The sequence below is a fragment of the Mustela nigripes genome, chromosome 14 (genome assembly GCF_022355385.1).
Source record: "Mustela nigripes isolate SB6536 chromosome 14, MUSNIG.SB6536, whole genome shotgun sequence".
Taxonomy (NCBI): Eukaryota; Metazoa; Chordata; class Mammalia; order Carnivora; family Mustelidae; genus Mustela; species Mustela nigripes.
In genome coordinates, this window is record NC_081570.1 from 33,749,676 (window position 1) to 33,768,820 (window position 19,145).

At 47.2% G+C, this 19,145-nt stretch overlaps 2 protein-coding genes across 5 annotated transcripts in view; both read left to right on the forward strand.

Moving 5' to 3' along the window:
- KDM4A (lysine demethylase 4A) overlaps positions 1-1,056 on the forward strand; it is a 45,188-nt gene extending 44,132 nt beyond the window's left edge. For both annotated transcript variants that reach the window (XM_059374446.1, XM_059374447.1), the window contains exon 22: positions 350-1,056. In XM_059374446.1, coding sequence (XP_059230429.1) covers positions 350-490 — 141 coding nt within the window. In that variant the 3' untranslated portion in view covers positions 491-1,056. The remainder of the gene's footprint in view (positions 1-349) is intronic.
- A 2,836-nt stretch (positions 1,057-3,892) lies between these two features.
- Positions 3,893-19,145, forward strand: part of ST3GAL3 (ST3 beta-galactoside alpha-2,3-sialyltransferase 3) — a 191,980-nt gene continuing 176,727 nt past the window's right edge. For 2 of the 3 annotated variants that reach the window (XM_059374449.1, XM_059374451.1), the window contains exon 1: positions 4,014-4,102. The gene's annotated coding sequence lies outside the window, so the exon portion shown is untranslated. Of the gene's footprint in view, positions 4,103-19,145 lie in introns of all 3 variants that reach the window. The other variant, XM_059374453.1, reaches the window with a different exon arrangement.

A 19,145-nucleotide genomic window follows, 5' to 3' on the forward strand; every position in this document is an offset into this window, starting at 1 on the left:
CCCTTGACTGGTGAGCGTGTTTTCTGTGTGCCATGACTGGTGAGCATGTTTTCTATGTGTCCTCGACTGGTGAGTGTGTTTTCTGTATGCCATTGACTGGTGAGTGTGCTTTCTGTGTGCCCTTGACTGGTGAGCGTGTTTTCTGTGTGCCATGACTGGTGAGCATGTTTTCTATGTGTTCTTGACTGGTGAGTGTGCTTTCTGTGTGCCATTGACTGGTGAGTGTGCTTTCTGTGTGCCCTTGGCTCCCGTCTGGGAGGGAGCGAACAAAGCAAGGGGGTGTCCTTTTGTTCTTTCCTCTGGGTGGTTGGCTACAGAGTACTCATTTGGCTTGCTTATTCTTCTGTAGTCTGTAGCCTCCGACATGCGCTTCAATGAGATTTTCACGGAGAAGGAGGTTAAGCAGGAAAAGAAACGGCAACGAGTGATCAACTCAAGATACCGGGAGGATTACATCGAGCCTGCACTATACCGAGCCATCATGGAGTAGGTGCTTCTGGGGGCCAGCAGGTGCCCAGCCATCAAGGCGACAGCACTGGGGTTCCACAGCACAGCAGACACTTGGAACTCTGAAGTCTCTGCAAGTGAAGTTGTAAAATGAAAAGGAATGGAATAACCGACCCCATCATCCTCTCACACCCCCGTTCCCCGTCGCATTCCGCTGTAGTGAAAGGACAGCCTTTCTTGGACATGTGGCAGCAGCCGCCTATCTCCCCGCTGAAGGGCTGAGCACTGAAATGCGGGGCTGCACTGGCCCTGGTCTACAGTGGGGTCGACTGTGCTGGCCGGGCTGGTTGCCTAGGACTTAGCTTCCTAACAGTCACCTGCACCAATGAGGCCGAGGTGCTGATGCTTACTCCCTCCCCCTTTTGTATTTATGTGTGTGTATGTGTGCGCGCCCGCGCGTGTGTGTGTGAGTGTGTGTGTGTGTGTGTTTGGTTGGACCAGCTTCTGCCAGCCCCTGGCCTTTACTTTCTTCCTTGCCTGTCCAGGGCAACAAAATGTGAAATTCTGCCCTCAGTTGAGCTGAGTAAAGGCTCTTGGGGGTTGGCTGGAGATGGAGTGTGGCATCTGTCTGTCCCTGGAACTGCCTTGAGAGAGTGCTGGCAAAGCTGCAGTATCGAGATGTCACAGAGTTAATGCCTCCTCTCCGTCCTGTCTTGGAGGAGAAGACTGGGGGTAACATGGGTGTGTGCCTGTTCATGCTAGGCACAGAGCCTCTGTGGCATAGTATTAGAGGGTATGGCTGGGGAATACCCTGAAGGGGGTTCTTAACAATGGAAGCAGGCAGAGCCTGGTGGGTGATTCTGTCAACAGAAAATTGCAATCATGCAGGGGCTGGGAGGGTTAAGATGAATTGGGGCCATTGGAGACCAGGGGCAGGTTTAGACATGTCCCTGGTCTGGGGGTGGGAGGGAGCTGATTTGGGGGTGGGGGTGGGAATGGAGGGCAACACTGAAGGGGTTAAACAGGTTTTTGCTCCTCATGAATTTGTTTGCCTGGGCCCAGGATTGGAGGGCTTCACACCTATACCCTGTGTATACAAGAATCAGATTTATAATACTTCCCTGTTTTTTGTTACGTATGAACGCTATAAACCAAATTATTTTGAAAACTGGTGCATCACCTTGTCCTTAGCAATAAAATGTGTTGAGCAGAGGATTGGTTGTGTCTGCCCCAAGGAGCCTGAGTGGCCCAGGGTCAGGCTGGGGGTGTATCTAGTCATAAATTCTGGAGCAGGGCCAGGTATTTTAAAGTTTTTTATTTTTTAAAAATATCTATTTATTTGACAGAAAGGCAGCGTGAGAGGGAATACATGCAGGGGGAGTGGGCAAGGGAGAAGCAGACTCCCCACTGAGCAGGGAACCCAATGCGGGGCTCCATCCCAGGACCCGGGATCATGACCTGAACCCAAGGCAGGTGTTCAACCACCCAGGTGCCCCCAGGGCCAGGTATTTTAAGAAGACTCAGGCAGGACCAGGAAGCTGTCCTAAAGTGATGGGTTCCTTGTCAAGGTCTGGTTCTGTGGCTGTGTGCTAGACCAGGCAAGATGACAGACACATGGGAGGCAGAGGTACTTGTGGCTCTGAGCACCTTGCTTTGTTTCCTTTGCGTTAGGGATGGGAAGGAGGGAATGGAAGACCAGACCACTTTCACAGTCAAACAGGGTTTAGTCTCTCACTTCTGCTACACTTGATTATCTTCACCGAGCTGGTCCAATTTAATACCATGTGTTCCATGCAAACTGGAACCAGCCTAACTGTTTTAAGGGACTCGGCCCCCAGTGGGATCCAGTGGGGTCTTGAAGCTTGAAGCTACTTTGAGCTGTCTGTAGTTGGTGAGAAACTTCCCTGGAGGATCCAGTCCCTTTGGTGAGTTCCTGAGGTATAGGTGGTTGAGGATGGAGCAGGAGCAGGGCAAGGAGGCGCCAGTGACTTTGAGCCAGAGGGCTCCAGCTGGTCCTTGGATGACCAGGCACTTGTTTCATGGCATGTCTAGGTGCTAGGGAGGCTTGGGTCAGCTCAGCCATTCTCAATGCTGCTTTATATCCCAGGGCTTGGGAGGCGGTCGCTAAGTGGTGTCTGATTGTGGAGGGGAAGGGAGGAACTGCAGGTTTCAAAGACAGTTTTCTATGACAACTCCCTCCTGGGGCCAAGAAAGGGAAGCTGAATTTTTTGTCCCAACATCCAACAATTCATTTGGGAGAGGAGGTGGGACTGGTCTTAATGGCTTGTTGAGCTCTGGGAGCACATATCTTTGAAGGGAAGGAACACACTTCTCTAAACTTGGCAGGGTCCCAGACCCTCCTACCTCTCACAGACCCCCACCATCTCCATCCCCATTCCTGCTGAAGGACCTGCAGGGCTGAGGTGCAGCTGAGCTTTCTAGACATTATGCACCTTGGATTTTGGCTTAAGTACTAACTCCGGGGAAACCGAAGTTTAAAGAGGGGATGAAGCTTGCTCAGATCCTACAGAACAGGCCTCTTCCTCCTTGCCTGCCAGTGCCTGAAGTCAGGCCCAGGCTGTAGAGGATGGATTCCAGGGAAGCCTTTTTGTCAGGGCAAACAGCCCTCCTTTCCTAAGGTGGCATCTCTGGGATGGCAACCAAGGATCACAGCCCGACAGTACCTTCTCCCTTCTGTCCATCCCATCGGTGGTGGTAAACGTTTCAAATGGTGCTCCAGGTGCATATGCTGGTGTTCAGGGGCGGGAATGACTGTAGGGTGGGAGAGAGCTGGGACCTCGGGAGCTGCAGGGCGAGTGGTCCTGTGCACGGACTAAACATTTTCTGCCACACTGAAATGGGCAATACAGCAGGGAACCCTGTTTCCGTATATACCACAGGATAGGGCAGGGTCACCCAGCCCGTAGAGGCTGCCAAACCTTGGGCCTCAGGGAGCCCACCAGCGGCGCTCAGCCAGGCATCCGGCGGCAGCTGCGGCCCTTGTGGAATGACGGTGGCCAGCCTGCATCTGCGCCCGGGCGGCCGCCGGCCCTTCGCGCGCCTGCGAGGAAACAGACTCCGGAGGAGCTGGGTCACGCCCGCGGGCATCAGATTTTCTTTCTCCCGGCCAAGAAGCCGGGGGAGGAGAATTGCTCCAGGCGGCGGATGTGCCCCGGAAAACTGAGGCGAGATGTCCCCGCTGACCTGCAGGCCGGGCCGCCTCAGCCGGACGCTGCTCCGCACCTCCCGCAGCCCGGGTCCCCGCGGAGGGTGGGGTGGGCGGGTCGGGAAACTGGGGGTGCCCGTGCCTATTGGGTCTCCGCGAGCTTGCGCTCGCCCGCTGCCGCAGCGCAGCTCTGCATTGGTCAGCCCGGCGCCCCGCCCGGCTCCCGCGGCCCGATTGGCCGCGGATGCCCGACCCCCGGCGAGGGCGCTGAGGCGGAGAGCGGGATTGGTGGTCGCCGCGTCCCCGGGTCGCGGCCGCGCGCTCCGCCCGCCGCTGCGTCCCCACTATGGCGGCGCCCATGCAGCCCACCGCGTCGTGGGCGCCCGCCGGGGTCCCCCGCGGCTGTTGCGGCCGCCTGCGCCCTGGCCTTCGCCTTCCCGCCCGTGTCGGGCCGGGCGCCGCCTCCCCGCTGCCTCCCTCTCCGCTGCGGTAAGGGCCAGTCGTGCGCGCGTCGGGGCGCGGCAGCCACCGCAGTAACAGTGGCCGCGCCACCCCTCCCCTCCCCTCCCCCGCCGCCCCTGGTCCCGGCGGGCGCGGAGTCCGCCCGCTCGCGCTGGGGAAGGGAGGGTGGGGCACGGCCTAGTTGCACCCCGCACCCCCGAGCAATGAGGTCCGGCTTGGACTGGGGGCTCGGGCTCGAACTGCGGGCCCCGGGCCCCGGGCGACTTCGTCCGGGAAGGTGGGGCGGACAGCCAGGCCCCGGGGGAGGACGGCTGGACCCGGGCCGAGCTGTGTGAGGTCACCTGCGTGCGAGACCCCTCAGCGCTGCGCACCTTGGCGCAGAGGAGGAACGGGCGAGCGGGACTCCGCTGTGGGAAGAAAAGTCCAGGAAAAGCTTGAGCGGGAATCTGCCGCGCACTGGGTAGCGGTTGTCATTGCTTACCGCTTTGCTGGCAGCCAGACATTCGGGGGACCGGGTCAGTTTGATAGGCAAAGGACGCCTTTCTGGCTTCCTTTCCTTCTGGCACTTCTCGCCATTGTTAATTCGGGAATCTTGCTTGCAAGACGAAATATCTTCGTGATGAGAGCAGGTTTGGGGAGGATGGTATCCCACGAATGTTTTGGGTTTCTTTTTGCCACTGCTCATTTTTAAGATTCCTTATTAAACTTCATTTCTGTTTTCGCTTCCCTCACAAACGAGGGAGGAGTGGAACGCGTGAACTAAATCAAAGTAGTTAATTGAGAGAGAGAGAGAGAGAGACCAATGAAAGCGGCTGTTATTTTGTAAAAACTGGGAACTTGTTTTGTGGATGTAATTTGAGTTGTCTATACTAGTTGAACTTGAAGGTAAAATAAAATCACTTATTAGGTTCCTGGAAGTAAAGTAGTCCTCATGGAAAATTAGGCTATCTCTAAGTCAAAATCACCTTGGAGTGATGATCGTTGAACTGTTTGGTATACCTTCAAGTCAAAAAGATTAAAAGGAAGCCGGCACAAAAATTTATGACCAAACTGTGTTTTCAGATCACCTCTTAAGCTCCTACGAAGAAAGATTTTTCACTCTAGGATATCTTGAAGTATTAAGTGATGAATCTCACTGTTTTGAACGTCTACGTGTGTAGTCATGGTTAAATAAAAGTAGATTATTAAAGAGGGAATAAGACGTGCATGTTCTTAGAGTATTGACTTTGGATCATCAGTAGTGTCTCATGAATACATATTATTTGCAAGTCAGTAAGAATGGGGGCGGGGGACTGAAGACCTGTAATGTAAGAGACTTGTTCTGATTAGCCTAAGAGATAGTTGTGGGAAAATAGGGCACACAGGACACTGATAACTGGTCATATTGCCTCTAGAATTCCTAGACAGTAGGTAGGAGAATCTGAGAAGAGAAGAAACCCATATATTTGAGAAAGGTTTCACAGGGAAGCTGACGCTTGCCTTAAGCCACAACTGGGTAAGCCTGAGGGATGAAGAATAAGAAAACGGGAAGATACAAGAAAGGATGGTCAGGGGGCAGGGGAGAACCGGAAATGCTCATAGGTGATTCCAGGAGGTTCTTGTTAGAGAAACTGGGAGGTAAGTTTGTATCAAAAAGGTAGGTGGGTGGCATCAGATGGAGAAGTAACTTTGTCTCAGGCAGAGTAAAGGATAAAAAGGTAGAAGCATGTAACTCCAGCTAGCCTTTAGAAAAATAGACACTCTATTCATTCTTGTCACTTTTCTGATTAATCCCAGCTGTGTGTACCGACAGTCCTTTTGACTACTGAGATCGAGGACTGGGGACTCTAGATGCCTTCTTGCCTTCCTTCTCTCCCCTTGTGTTCACTTTGTAGTCAGGTCTTGCAGCTAGACTCCCCACTGTTTTTGTCATCTGCTGCTTTCTATTTTTGCTGTCATCAGGCTTATTTGGGGTCATTGATACCATGATGTTGAGTTATTGTAGGAACCCCACCCCAAACATTCTCCCCCCCCCAATCTATGCTGTGTACTCCTCTCTCACTTCCAGGTATCTCACTTCCCTAGTCAAGACTTTAACAGCTCCCCATTGTCTGTTGAATTAAGCACAGAACAGACTGGCAGAGACACTATGGTAAATTCATTTCTTGCATTCCCTTAGATTTTGTTATTTTTTCCAGGTCAGTAGAAGTGTTTGCTCTCTGTGCTTTGCTGTTTGTGCTTCATATCTTTGTTTATGTTGCTTTTTCTATCTTAAATGACCCCCTCGAATCTCTAATTGTTGGTTCTTACCCATGTTCAGGGCCATGTGCTATGGAACGTCCTCTGTGAAACTCCCTGTACTTTTCTTCCCATCTAGATGGGACTTGTCTCTCCTTTAAAACATTTTTTGTTGACAACTGTGCCAAAAATGCAGACTCTAGCAGGCCATCTGATTTTGCTACCTCCTGAGGGCACTATAAAACTCCCATAGATGGGAGTTTTATATGCTCTGAACTTGTTCAGAGCATAGACAGTCTTCATAATCTAATACAGTGTTTCGTACATAGTAGATACTTGACAGGCTTGGTTTTTTGTTGTTGTTGTTGTTGTTGTTGTTTTTAAAGATTTATTTATTTGAGAGAGAGATATTGAGTGTGCATGAGAAGGGAGAGGGTCAGAGTGAGAAGCAGACTCCCTCCTGAGCAGGAAGCCCAATGTGGGACTCCATCCAGGGACTCCAGGATCATGACCTGAGCCGAAGGCAGTTGCTTAATCAACTGAGCCACCCAGCTGCCCCCAAAACAATTTTTTTAAAAGATTTTATTTATTTATTTGACAGAGACACAGTGAGAGAGGGAACACAAACAGGAGTGGGAGAAGGAGAAGCAGGCTTCCTGATGAGCAGGAAATCCAACAAGGGGCTTGATCCCAGGACCCTGAGATCGTGACCTGAGCCAAAGGCAGATGCTTAACCACTCAGCCACCCAGGCACCCCCTGAAAATAAAATCTTTAAAAAAAAGAGATCTGATGATCTGATGTATTGATCTGGAGGGCTTGGATTAGGCTGCATTAACAAAAATCCATTAAGACTTAAGTGGCTTAACAGAACAAAAGCGGATTTCTCACTAGCATGAGTGCCCAGGGAACTGTGCTCCTCACAGTCACTCAGGGACCCAGGTTGATGGAAACTCCATCCGAACATGGTGTTTCAATGATCATTTTGTTCTGAATGAAAGATGGTGGTTAGGGGGCATGGTCCCTGGATGTCACATGTCACTTTCGTTCACATTTCATCCCCTAAGACAAGTCACATGGCCAAACCTAACTTTAAAGAAGAGCAGGGAGGGGCACTTGAGTGGCTCAGTTGGTTAAATGTCCAACTCTTGATTTCAGCTCAGATCATGCATGATCTCAGGGTCATGGGGTTGAGCCCCACATTGGGCTCTGTGCTCAGCATAGGGTCTGCTTGTCCCTCTCCCTCAGCTCCTCCCCTACGCATGCTGTCTCTCTCTCAAACAACAAATAAATAAAATCTTAAAAAAAAAAAAAAAAAAAAGAGCAGGGAATTGCAACCTTAGCATGTGCCTGGGAAGCAAAGAGCCAGATCTAATTGGTGGGCAGCAGGAAGGACTAACGCATCTTTTATGAACACTGACTAAGTAACCCAGGCGCCCTGAGATTTCACTTTTGATAAAGAATAGAAGCATAGAGTGTTTGTTGGAGCCGTGGTGCAGGAGACAAGATCTGGGTTGAAATCTTGTTTCCGCCACTAATTGTCTGACATTGACCAAGTGTCTTCTTGAGCCTGACATTATCAGTAAAATACGCAGGTTGAATCAATAGAGTTGGTTTATGTAAAGCGCTTTGCACAATACCTGGTTCAGACTAAGCAGTTGTGTTCATGAGTATCACCACCAGCAGCAGCAGGATTTGAAAAAACTTTTTAGCAAACCTAGGAATGTAAGTAGACGGCTTCCCTCAAATTTTCCTACCTTTTTTCCCCTGTCCTTGGATAGCATTCTTTTTTTTTTTTTTTAAGAGTATTTATTTATTTATTTGACAGACAGAGATCACAAGTAGGCAGAGAGGCAGGCAGAGAGGGAGAGAGAAGCAGGCTCCCCACCGAGCAAAGAGCCTGATGTGGGTCTTGATCCCAGGACCCTGAGATCATGACCTGAGCTGAAGGCAGCGGCTTAACCCACTGAGCCACCCAGGTGCCCCCTTGAATAGCATTCTTACCATATCTTTCTTATTTTCACGTTTGCCATATTTTATTTTACTTAGTTCTATGCATGTCTGTGTCTACCATCACACAAGGCACTCCAGTCACCTATTAACTGAGCAGGTGCTGTTAGGGGCTTGTGCTGTTTATAGTGGCCTCAGTAATGTCACTCAGGGAGCAAAAATCAGCTTTTGTTCTGCTCTGTTTTCAGCACTAGCAAGGCCCTGTGCTAGGTCATGGCATTGTAAGTTAAGAAAGGGATGGCACTGGCCTAAAGGAGCCTATAGTCTGGTAGGACCAGAAGCCAGTAAGCTGGCAGTTAAAATACATTGTCACAAGGACTGTGTTTGAGGGTCCCTTGGGATCTCTAAAATGAGACCTGCTATCACACTGGGAGTATAAATAACAGTTTTCTAGAAAGGTTCACACCTAACCTATGTCTTGAAGAATCGCTGGCTATTAGCTTGGTGGATGTGGGTTTCAAAGGCTTTCTGACAGGAAATGATGTGTGTAATGGCCTAGAAACATGAGCGAGTGTCCTCGCTCAGGCTACATCCTGAGGACACTTGAGTGGCAGGAGAGAGAAGGGTTGTGTGGAGGCTGCGAAAGGCACCTTGCGAAGGCTTTTTGAGTTCAGGAGTCAGAGCTTTATCCTGCAGAGGAGTAGGAGCCACTGAAGGATTTGAAGGTAGGAAATCAGCTTTGTTCCTTAGGAGGGTCACTGCGTGTGGAGGAGGCGGAGCAGCGGGTGCCCCGTTTCCCTCACAGGGGAAGTTCTGGGGTTTGCAGCCATGGTCCCATTCCCTGCTACACAAGAGTCATAGAATGTTCATGTCTGGGGAGAGATGAGAGTGAGGTGAATGGAGGGAGGGCACCAGATAGACAGGGGCCGTGATGAGAGTGGGGCCTCGGGGTCCTTCCTGGGGGTGGAGGACAGCACCCTCTCCAGGGGTCTGCACACCAGGATTTCCATCCTGGTTTCCCTGGTTTCTGCAGCAGGACCTTGGGCAAGCTGCAGAACCCCTTGTGTCTTGTTGGTTTCCAAATCTGTGAAATGGGGTAAAAAATCCCTACCTTGCAAGGTTGCCGCACTGGGGATACAAGCAGATAGGAAGCCCGGCACTATTAGATAACGGAAGGGCCTCCTGTGATAAAAATAACAGTTTTAGGATTTCTAATGTTTAGTATATTACCGGGTTCATGGTAGGTTCTCCTCAGCCTTCAGTCCCACCGCCTGGAGATAGCCACCGCCCACACTATGGTTTTATTTCTACATCTTCAGTGATTGGTGAGTGCTGGTCTGGGAGTGGTAGGCATGGGGGATTTTTCCGAGATCTAGAAGGGAAGCATCAATACAGATAGCACACCGACTTAAACATTCTTTAAATGCCAACAGATTATATATGGCTCTTCAGCTGCTCCTGTCCCCACCCAGAAGCCACGAGTGAACAGGGCACACGGGCACACACTCCTGCCCCGGTTTTGCTCCGATGTGCACACTGCACGTACGGCTGGAGCACGTGCTGCTTTGGCCTGTCGTCATTGACTGTGTCCCTCTGAAGTTTTGCTCCTCTACAGTCTTCTTCTGAGCATGGTTTTAAAGATGATAATGGGGCTTGAATCAGACTTGTTTTCCATTAGGTTCCTTCCTGGTCATCCCCACTGATGGGAGTTCCTCCCCTCCAAGCTCTTGTGCAACTTAATTTACTTTACTCTGATTAAATGTCACCTACTGTCTTCTTGTCTTACCATTCATTATTTGTCTACATGTCAGTGCCTTTCTCCTTTTCCTTGATGTCAGTTTTTCTTACAAAATCACAGAAAGATGGCATTATATATTTTTGACATGACTTTTAAAACCCCACTGAAACCTTTTTCTTTTTTCTTAAAGATTTTATTTATTTATTTGACAGAGAGAGAAATCATAAGCAGGCAGAGAGGCAGGCAGAGAGAGGGGAGGAAGCAGGCTTTCCACTGAGCAGAGAGCCTGAGGTGAGACTCTATCCCAGGACCCTGGGATCATGATCTGAGCTGAAGGCAGAGGCTTAACCCATTGAGCCACCCAGGTGCCCCACCCACTGAAACCTTTTGTTTGAAATATGTTGAGTGGGTCAAAAAATTGTATGACTGGGGCACCTGGCTGGCTCCGTTGGTGGAGTGTGTGATCTTTGATTTGTGGGTCATGAGTTTGAGCCCCATTTTGCATATAGAGATTACTTAAAAATTTTTATTAAAAACAAACAAATAAATTTGGGACCCCTGGGTGGCTCAGTCAGTTAAGTATCTGCCTTCGGCTCAGGTCATGATCCTGGGGTCCTGGGATCGAGTCCTGCATTGGGCCCCCTGCTCTGTGAAGAACCTGCTTCTCTCTCTCCTTCTCTGTCCCCCACCCCCCGGCTTGAGCTCTCACTCTCTTTGTCTGTGTCAAATATATAAATAAAACCTTTAAAAAATTATTTAAAAAAAGGAAAAGAAAATTCTGTTGTTTAGTTTTTAAATTAATTAATTAGTTAATTAATATAAGTAATCTCTACGCCCACTATGGGGCTCAAACTCACTGCCCGAGATCAAGAGTCACATGTTCTTTGGACTGAGCCAGCCAGGTGCTCCACCACTGAGATTTGATTTGATTATTTTTATTATTATTTTTTTTAAAGATTTTACTTATTTCTCTGACAAAGATCACAAGTAGGCAGAGAGGCAGGCAGAGAGAGAGGGGGAAGCAGGCTCCCCACCGAGCAGAGAACCTGATGCAGGACTCGATCCCAGGACCCTGAGACCATGACCTGAGCTGAAGGCAGAGGCTTCAACCCACTGAGCCACCCAGGTACCCCGATTATTATTATTTTTAAAGATTTTATTTATATATTTGACAGACAGAGATCACAAGTAGGCAGAGAGGCAGGCAGAGAGAGAGGGCGAAGCAGGCTCCCCACCAAGCAGAGAGCCCGATGCAGGACTTGATCCCAGGACCCTGAGATCATGACCAGAGCTGAAGGCAGAGGCTTTAACCCACTGAGCCACCCAAGCACCCCTATTTTATTTTTTTAAAAAAGATTTTATTTGGGGCGCCTGGGTGGCTTAGTGGGTTGAGCCGCTGCCTTCGGCTTGGGTCATGATCTCAGGGTCCTGGGATCGAGTCCCGCGTCGGGCTCTCTGCTCAGCAGGGAGCCTGCTTCCCTATCTTTTTCTCTCTGCCTGCCTCTCCAGCTACTTGTAATTTCTCTCTGTCAAATTAATAAATAAAATCTTAAAAAAAAAAGATTTTATTTATTTATTTATCAGAGAGAGTATGTGGTAGACAGAGAGAGAAGCAGACACCCCACTGAGCAGAGAGCCCGACATGGAACTCTATCCCAGGATCTTGAGATCATGACCTGAGCTGAAGGCAGAGGCTTAACCGACTGAGCCACCCAGCCATCCTGAATTGTTGTTGTTCTTGTTGTTTTTTTAAATTGAAACATAGTTGACACTTCATTCCTAAGTCTTTAAAGTATGTGAAAAGTAAATTGTAAGGCAGCTATTCTTAAGAGTGTTTGGTCTCAGGACTTCTTTGTAAGTTTAAAGGTTATTGAAACCCCAAAGAACTTCCATTTTTGTGGGCTTTGTCTATTGGGATTTAATGTATTTTTTTTATTGTTTTTTAAAAATATTTATTTCAGAGATCACAAGTAGGCAGAGAGGCAGGCAGAGAGAGAGAGAGGAAGCAGGCTCCCCGCCGAGCAGAGAGCCCGATGTGGGGCTCGATCCCAGGACGCTGGGATCATGACCCGAGCCTAAGGCAGAGGCTTAACCCACTGAGCCACCCAGGCGCCCCGGGATTTAATGTATTAAAACTTACTGAGAAAATTTGAAATTATAAGAATATCACCATACATTCCATTAGCTGTGAGGACAGTGATGTTGTCACTTGTCATCATATGTTATGTAGCCTCTGGAAAATCTGCTGGACCCTTGTGAGAAAATGAAAGTGAACAGGCAAATGGTGTCTGAGAATTATTATGAAAATAATTTTAAACTCGTGGATCTACTGAAAGGGCCTTGGGGACCCTTACAGGTCTCTGGACCAGTTTGAGACCTGCCAACATATAGATATAAGAGTTTTTGTACATGACACTTGTATATCTTTTTGGCAACAAAATGAAATAAGGTGGAAATACTCCTAAACATCAGTTTTTGTTTTTTATTTTGTTTTTTGCTTTTTGTTTGAGAGGAGATGAGGGGCAGAGGGAGAGGGAGAGAAAGCGAGCATCTTAAGCAGGCTCCATGCCCTATGTGAAACATGATGTGGGGCTTAATCTCACAATCCTGAGTTCATGAACTGAAATCAAGAGTCTGTTGAAAACATCAGTTTTCAAAATGCACTCAGTACAGATTCTTTTAAAAAAAGTAACTAGTTTCTAGCTTTGGTTAATAACATGTTCTCTAGGGGCACCTGTGTGGCTCAGTGGGTTAAAGCCTCTGCCTTCGGCTCAGATCATGATCTCAGGGTCCTGGGATCGAGCCCCGCATCGGATTCTCTGCTCTGCGGGGAGCCTGCTTCCTCCTCTCTCTGCCTGCCTCTTTGCCTACTTGTGATCTCTGTCGAATAAATAAATAAAATCTTTTATAAAAAGTTAAAAAAAAACAACAAAAAACATGTTCTTTACCTTGAAAGGACAGTTATGTGAGTACTTTTGGAAAATCTGCTAAGTAGCAAACTGCTAACAGATACTTGCCATTGCCAGTAATGGTCAGCAAACTGTGCCTTTCATACCAGAAATCTTTTTTTTTTTTTTAAGATTTTATTTTATTTTATTTTATTTTATTTTATGTAGGCTCTATGCCCAGCATGGAACCCAGTGTAGGGCTTGAACTCACAACCCTGAGATGGAGACCCAAATTGAGATCAAGAATCTGATGCTTTGGGCGCCTGGGTGGCTCGGTTGGTTGGACGACTGCCTTCGGCTCAGGTCATGATCCTGGAGTCCCAGGATCGAGTCCCGCATCGGGCTCCCAGCTCCAAGGGGCGTCTGCTTCTCCCTCTGACCTCCTTCTCGTTCACGCTCTCTCTCACTGTCTCTCTATCAAATAAATAAATAAAATCTTTAAAAAAAAAAAAGAATCTGATGCTTTACCGGCTGAGCCACCCAGGTGCCCCTTCTTTCTTTCTTTTTTTTCTTTCTTCCTTTTCTTTCTTTCAGATTTTTGTTGTGTTTTTTAAGTTTGTTTATTTTTGGTAATCTCTGTACCCAACATGGGACTCGAACTCACAACCCCAAAATCAAAAGGGGCACGATCCACCCCCTGAGCCAGCCAGCCAGGCCCATGTTTCCTAATGATGTACTTTTCACTCCCAACAACAGAACAATATAATGACATCTGTCACTGAGTCTTAATATGCCATATTGCTTCAGGGTTTTGTTTTGTTTTGCCTAAAAAAATAGAATGTTGCATTTCCAGTAAATGTTCCCCTATGTATTTTTTTTTCCTCATCTCTTTCCTTGTTCACCAGAGAAACAGTTTCTTGAATTTAAAGTTCGTAAATTCTCATACATGTTTTTATGGTTTTGCTCCATGCTCTGTGCTCGCTCGCCGCACACAGCAGGGGCCGGGGGCTGCCGGGCTTGCTGGTGTCATTGGAACCCTGATGTGCGTGCCCGTGTGTGAGTGTTGTTACTGACTGCTTTCAGTTTATGGTGTTTTAGGATACACAGCCATTTCCCAGCCCCCTTCAACACCAGCTTCCACTCTTTGATCTCAGCTGGCCCAAGCGAAGGAGGGTTGTCTCTTCAAACATTCCGGTTGAATTTTCTCAAGACTGATTGCCTTCAGTGTTTTTAATCTTACACATAGAATTTACCTTTTCCAGATAAAACATCATTACCGCAGCCTTGTCCCCAGGACACCATTAAGCAAAACCCCTTTAAAACCAAACCTTAACAGCTCCTATTCAGAAAGGGTCATTTTGTTGCTTGTTTATTTATTGGGTAAAAACAAAGATGAACTGAAGATTGTGTTCCCTTGGGTCCCTCTGCACCCACCTCCCGCCACCAACCTGGCTTTTACTTAGCTGCTTCTTTTTTTTTTTTTTTTTAAGCTTTTATTTATTTATTTGACAGAGAGAGATCACAAGTAAGCAGAGAGAGAGAGAGGAGGAAGCAGACTCCCCGCTGAGCAGAGAGCCTGATGCGGGACTCGATCCCAGGACCCTGGGATCATGACCTGAGCCGAAGGCAGCGGCTTAACCCACTGAGCCACACAGGCGCCCTACTCAGCTGCTTCTGAAGGGAGCATCCAATTGGAGATCAAACATTTTTCAGCCTTCCACTTCTGTCTTCTATATTTATAACCTTGGTGGATATCTAATTTCTACTTAGAAAGTCACTGACCACCTGTGTTACAGGAGTCTGGGTCCAGTCAGGAGAGAGAAACCACATGGTACTTTGAGCAGGTAAACTTAGTGTAAGATTTATTAACTGTAACAAGGATTTGGAGTAACATGAGATCAGCTAGTAAGAAGGAAAGAAAGAGGGGCGCCTGAGTGGCTCAGTGGGTTAAAACCTCTGCCTTCAGCCCACGTCATGATCCCAGGGTCTTGGGATCGAGCCCCACATTGGGCTCTCTGCTCGGCAGGGAGCCTGCTTCCTTCTCTCTCTCTCTCTCTGCCTGCCTCTCTCCCTACTTGTGATCTCTGTCTGTCGGATAAATGAATAAAATCTTAAAAAAAAAAAAGGAAAGAAAGAAGCACATGAAAGGATGCTCAGCACCATTAGCCATAGGGGAAATAGGAAGCAAAACTATAATGAGACACTTACCCCAGCTCTCTCTGATTATCCATTTTTTATATATATATATATATACACACACACATGTGTTTATGTATTATATATAATTTATATATTATATATATAATTTATATATTATATAATTTATTATGTATTTATAATATATATATATATATATATTATTTCATTTGCTTGGTTCACACCCACTAGGAGAGCTATAATCAAAAAGACAGATAATCACTAGTGTTGGCACAGGTGTGGAGAAATCAGAACTCTCATACGTTGCTGATGGAAACATGAAATAGCTCAGCTGTCATTTCCTCAAACAGTTCTGTGTAGAGAGTTACCGTGTGACCCAGGCATATATCACTCCTAGATGTCCCCAAGTCCTCTAGGTGTGTACCCAAGGTACATGCCTGTAGGTATATACCCAAGAGAAATTAAAAATTTATGTCCATATAAAAATTTGTATATTGGTGTTCTGGAAGCATCATTCTTCCAGAAAGTGGAAATAACCCAAACGTCCATCAACTGATAATTGGATAAGTAAAATGTAATTTATGTTCATATGATGGGATGCTATTTGGCGCTAAAAAGAAATGCAGTCCTGATCCATGCTACAACGTATGTGAACCTTGAAAACATCAGGCTAAGTGAAAGGAACCTGTAACAAAGGACCACACAGTGTATGATTCCATATATGTGACATGTCTATAAACATTTGCCTATTCTATAGAACAGAAAGTAGATTAATGGTTGCTTAGGACGCAGAGAATGGGAGGTTGGGCAGGGGGTGGCAGCTCAGGGGTGCAGGATATCATTTTGGAGTAATGGGAATGTTCTAAAATTGATTGTGGTAATGTTTGCACAACTGTGTGAAAATACCAAAAGCCATTGAAATGTCTGCTTTGAATGGCCGAATCATATGGTACGTGAAGTATACCTCCATAAAGCTTTTCTAAAGGAGTAAAGAGAACCCCAAAGGAATCTAGGCGTAGCACATAGAAGGCCTGGGGCTGAGAGAGAGTGCTCAGTGAAGAGCTCCCCAGTCTACCCCACACCTGGCGCAGGCCGAGATACAAACTTAGGGGTGCAGCAGACATGACGATGGCTCACTGGGTCACCGATGAGTTTCTGTGATGCTGCATGGTGGGACTGGCTGGAAACCGGCCTTCTTGGGGGCTGGGGTCTCTTTGCACAGAGGGGTCTCACCAAGGGCACTCTGCTATACAGCTGCCCAGGCTGGGTGTTGAAGGCCGCTGTTGGCTGCTGCTCATCGCTTATGGCTGGGCACTGGAAAAGCCAGGTGTGCTGTTGGAGCCTACCCGGTGGAACACACTGGAACCCAGAAACAAAATTCCTTTTTCCTCCAGCATGGGCTCTCCAGCACCTTCTACTGACAGAGCTCGTATCATGCCAACTGGCAAAGAAAAAAATGCACAAATAGGCCCGGGCTCAGATCCGTCTTGACAGAGCAAGCAAACGGGGTGACTATAGAGCGGAGAGGCAGTAAACCTGTAACCCACACAGGAGTCATGGGGATCTCAGGAGCCCCCGAGTTTTTTAATTCCCTTTGGGGGTTCCAAGGTTATCCTTGCCCCTAGGCTGCTGTGATTGGAGAAGCCAGGACACTGTGTCTTTGAGTCAACTCGCCCTCAGCCCAGCTCTTTCTAGTCCATTTTTACATCTTTTTCTGTTCTGTATGCCCGGTTCTCTTTTTCAGATACCAGTTATGCTTACGCTGGATCTCCTATAACTACTGTTGCTGCACGTTTTTGTTTTGTTGTTTGCATTTGTTTTAGTAATCCTCTTACACTTTTGCTTTTTTCCGTTTTTTTTTTTTTTTTTAAGATTTTATCTATTTGAGTGGGAGAGAGAACGTGCGCTTGTGAGCGTGAGTAGGGGAAGGGAGAGGGAGGATCATGACCTGAGCGGAAGGCAGATGCTTAACCAGCTGAGCCACCCAGCTGCTTTTTCTTGTGTGTTTTTTTTTTTTTTTAAATCCACCTTCATTTCCTTCCTTCCTTTTTAAAGATTTTGGTTATTTTAAAGTAAACCCTACACCGACGTGGGGCTCAAACCCACAATCCTGAGATCAAGAGCCAAAGACTCCACCCCCTGAGTCAGCAACCAGGTCTCCCCCCGCCCCTCCCCACGGTTGCTTTCATGACTCTTTTCAGCAGCGACCACTTTGTTGGCTACCGCTGAGGCTTTCATTTCTATGATGGTGTTATTTTTCTTGGTTCACTCTTGCTGAATGCTTATTTTACTTTATTTAGAAAAATGGCGTTGTCTTAGTGTTTTTTCCCTGAGCTCCCCCTTTCATGTCTGCTCTTAGTTAGCTCGCGTTCTGTAGAGCCAGTTGGGAGTGGGTGGGATTAGGATAGTCTCTGTTAATGATCTTTATCTGTTCTGTAACCACACTTTTTCTGTCCTGTGGTCTTCATCTACCATGTTTTGCCCCAACTGTCCCCATTCCTTTCTTCCACTGTGTTGTAGCATTTCTCATTGGGTTTTCTGTACTAATTTCTTTTCATTGCTATTTTGATTTTAGTCTAGCACTTCTTCAGATGCAAAAAGTTACGTGACTGAAGCCAGATCACTGGGATTTGAACCTTGGCTTTGCCATTTGCCAGCTCTGTGATCTTAAACAAGACAGTTCAACCTCTCTCTGCCTCAGTTTTTTCTGTAGGTAATGGGAATGATAGATAACCTCATAGGATTGGTGAGAAGATTCAGTGAGTTAAATCGTTCAAAACTGTTAGAACCGTGGTTGGTCCACAGTAAGTGCTATATGAATATTAACAATATTGACTTACCCCACTCACTAACTTGCTATTAGAAAATGCACGTTCCTCTGCATAGAATAATTTAACATATTGCATATTAATTAACTACTTAAATCTGGCTAGTCATGCATAACAGCTGAATAGGAGCTGTGCATTCAGCAAAAACGTTTTGTTAAAAAATTGATGAGCTTTGGGGTACCTGGGTGGCTCAGTGGGTTAAAGCCTCTGCCTTCAGCTCAGGTCATGATCCCAGGGTCCTGGGATCGAGCCCGGATTTCTGCTCAGCGGGAAACCTGCTTCCTTTCCTCTCTCTCTGCCTGCCTCTCTACCTACTTGTAATCTCTGTCTGTCGAATAAATAAATAAAAATCTTAAAAAAAAAATTGATGAGCTTTTCAATAAATTTTTCGGGGAAGCTGGATAATAAATAGCATGGTATATAATAACTTCTCATTAGTTTGCCTCAAAAATATTCACAGGAGTCATGCTTTGTAGTTTTTGCTCTGCATACCTTTGTCATACCCGAGTTTATATCCATTATGGCTGATATTTGAAGGTCAGCAAAATTCCGACATCTTATTTTATTTTTAAAGATTTTTATTTATTTATTTGACAGAGAGAGAGACAGCGAGAGAGGGAACACAAAGCAGGGGGAGTGGCAGGCTGAGGGAGAAGCAGGCTCCCAGGATCCTGGGACCATGACCTGAGCTGAAGGCGGATGCTTAACGACTGAGCCACCCAAGCTCCCCAAATACTGATGTTTTAGTCTAAAAATTGTTGCCAGGTATAGTTGAGAAAATAACCATATTGTAGGGTGTTTTAGAAATGACAGGTGTTTGGTGCAGTTTTTTCTCATGAATCCAAATTTTTATATGATTTTTCTTTTTATGGCTAAATAAAAAGAACCTAGCATAATAAACCTTTGGTCCCTTTCTTTGAGCATCCTGTAACTGACCAAATAGTCAATCAGTGAGCCGGTCACTCTCGAAGACCTCCCAGGGAGACAGGGGTAAACAACGTCGGCTGGTCCCTGCCTGCAGTAGCCCAAATATAAATGTTAAACGAATTACTGTAAATACGCGTAAGATTCTAAGTGCCCTTCGAACTGGGATGAGGATAAACAGCTGCTGTGGGAGTTTGTAGCAGGGAGGCCTAACCTGAGGTGTGGGGACAGGTGAGGCTTCTGTGCGGGATTCACCTGGAAGCTGCGGATTCGAGGCTGAGCGGGAATTGGTGCGATGGTGCAGGAGGGTCAGGACAGCGTCAGCCTGACCTTGGGAGAGAGTGAGGGGACCGGGAAACACTGAGAGAGC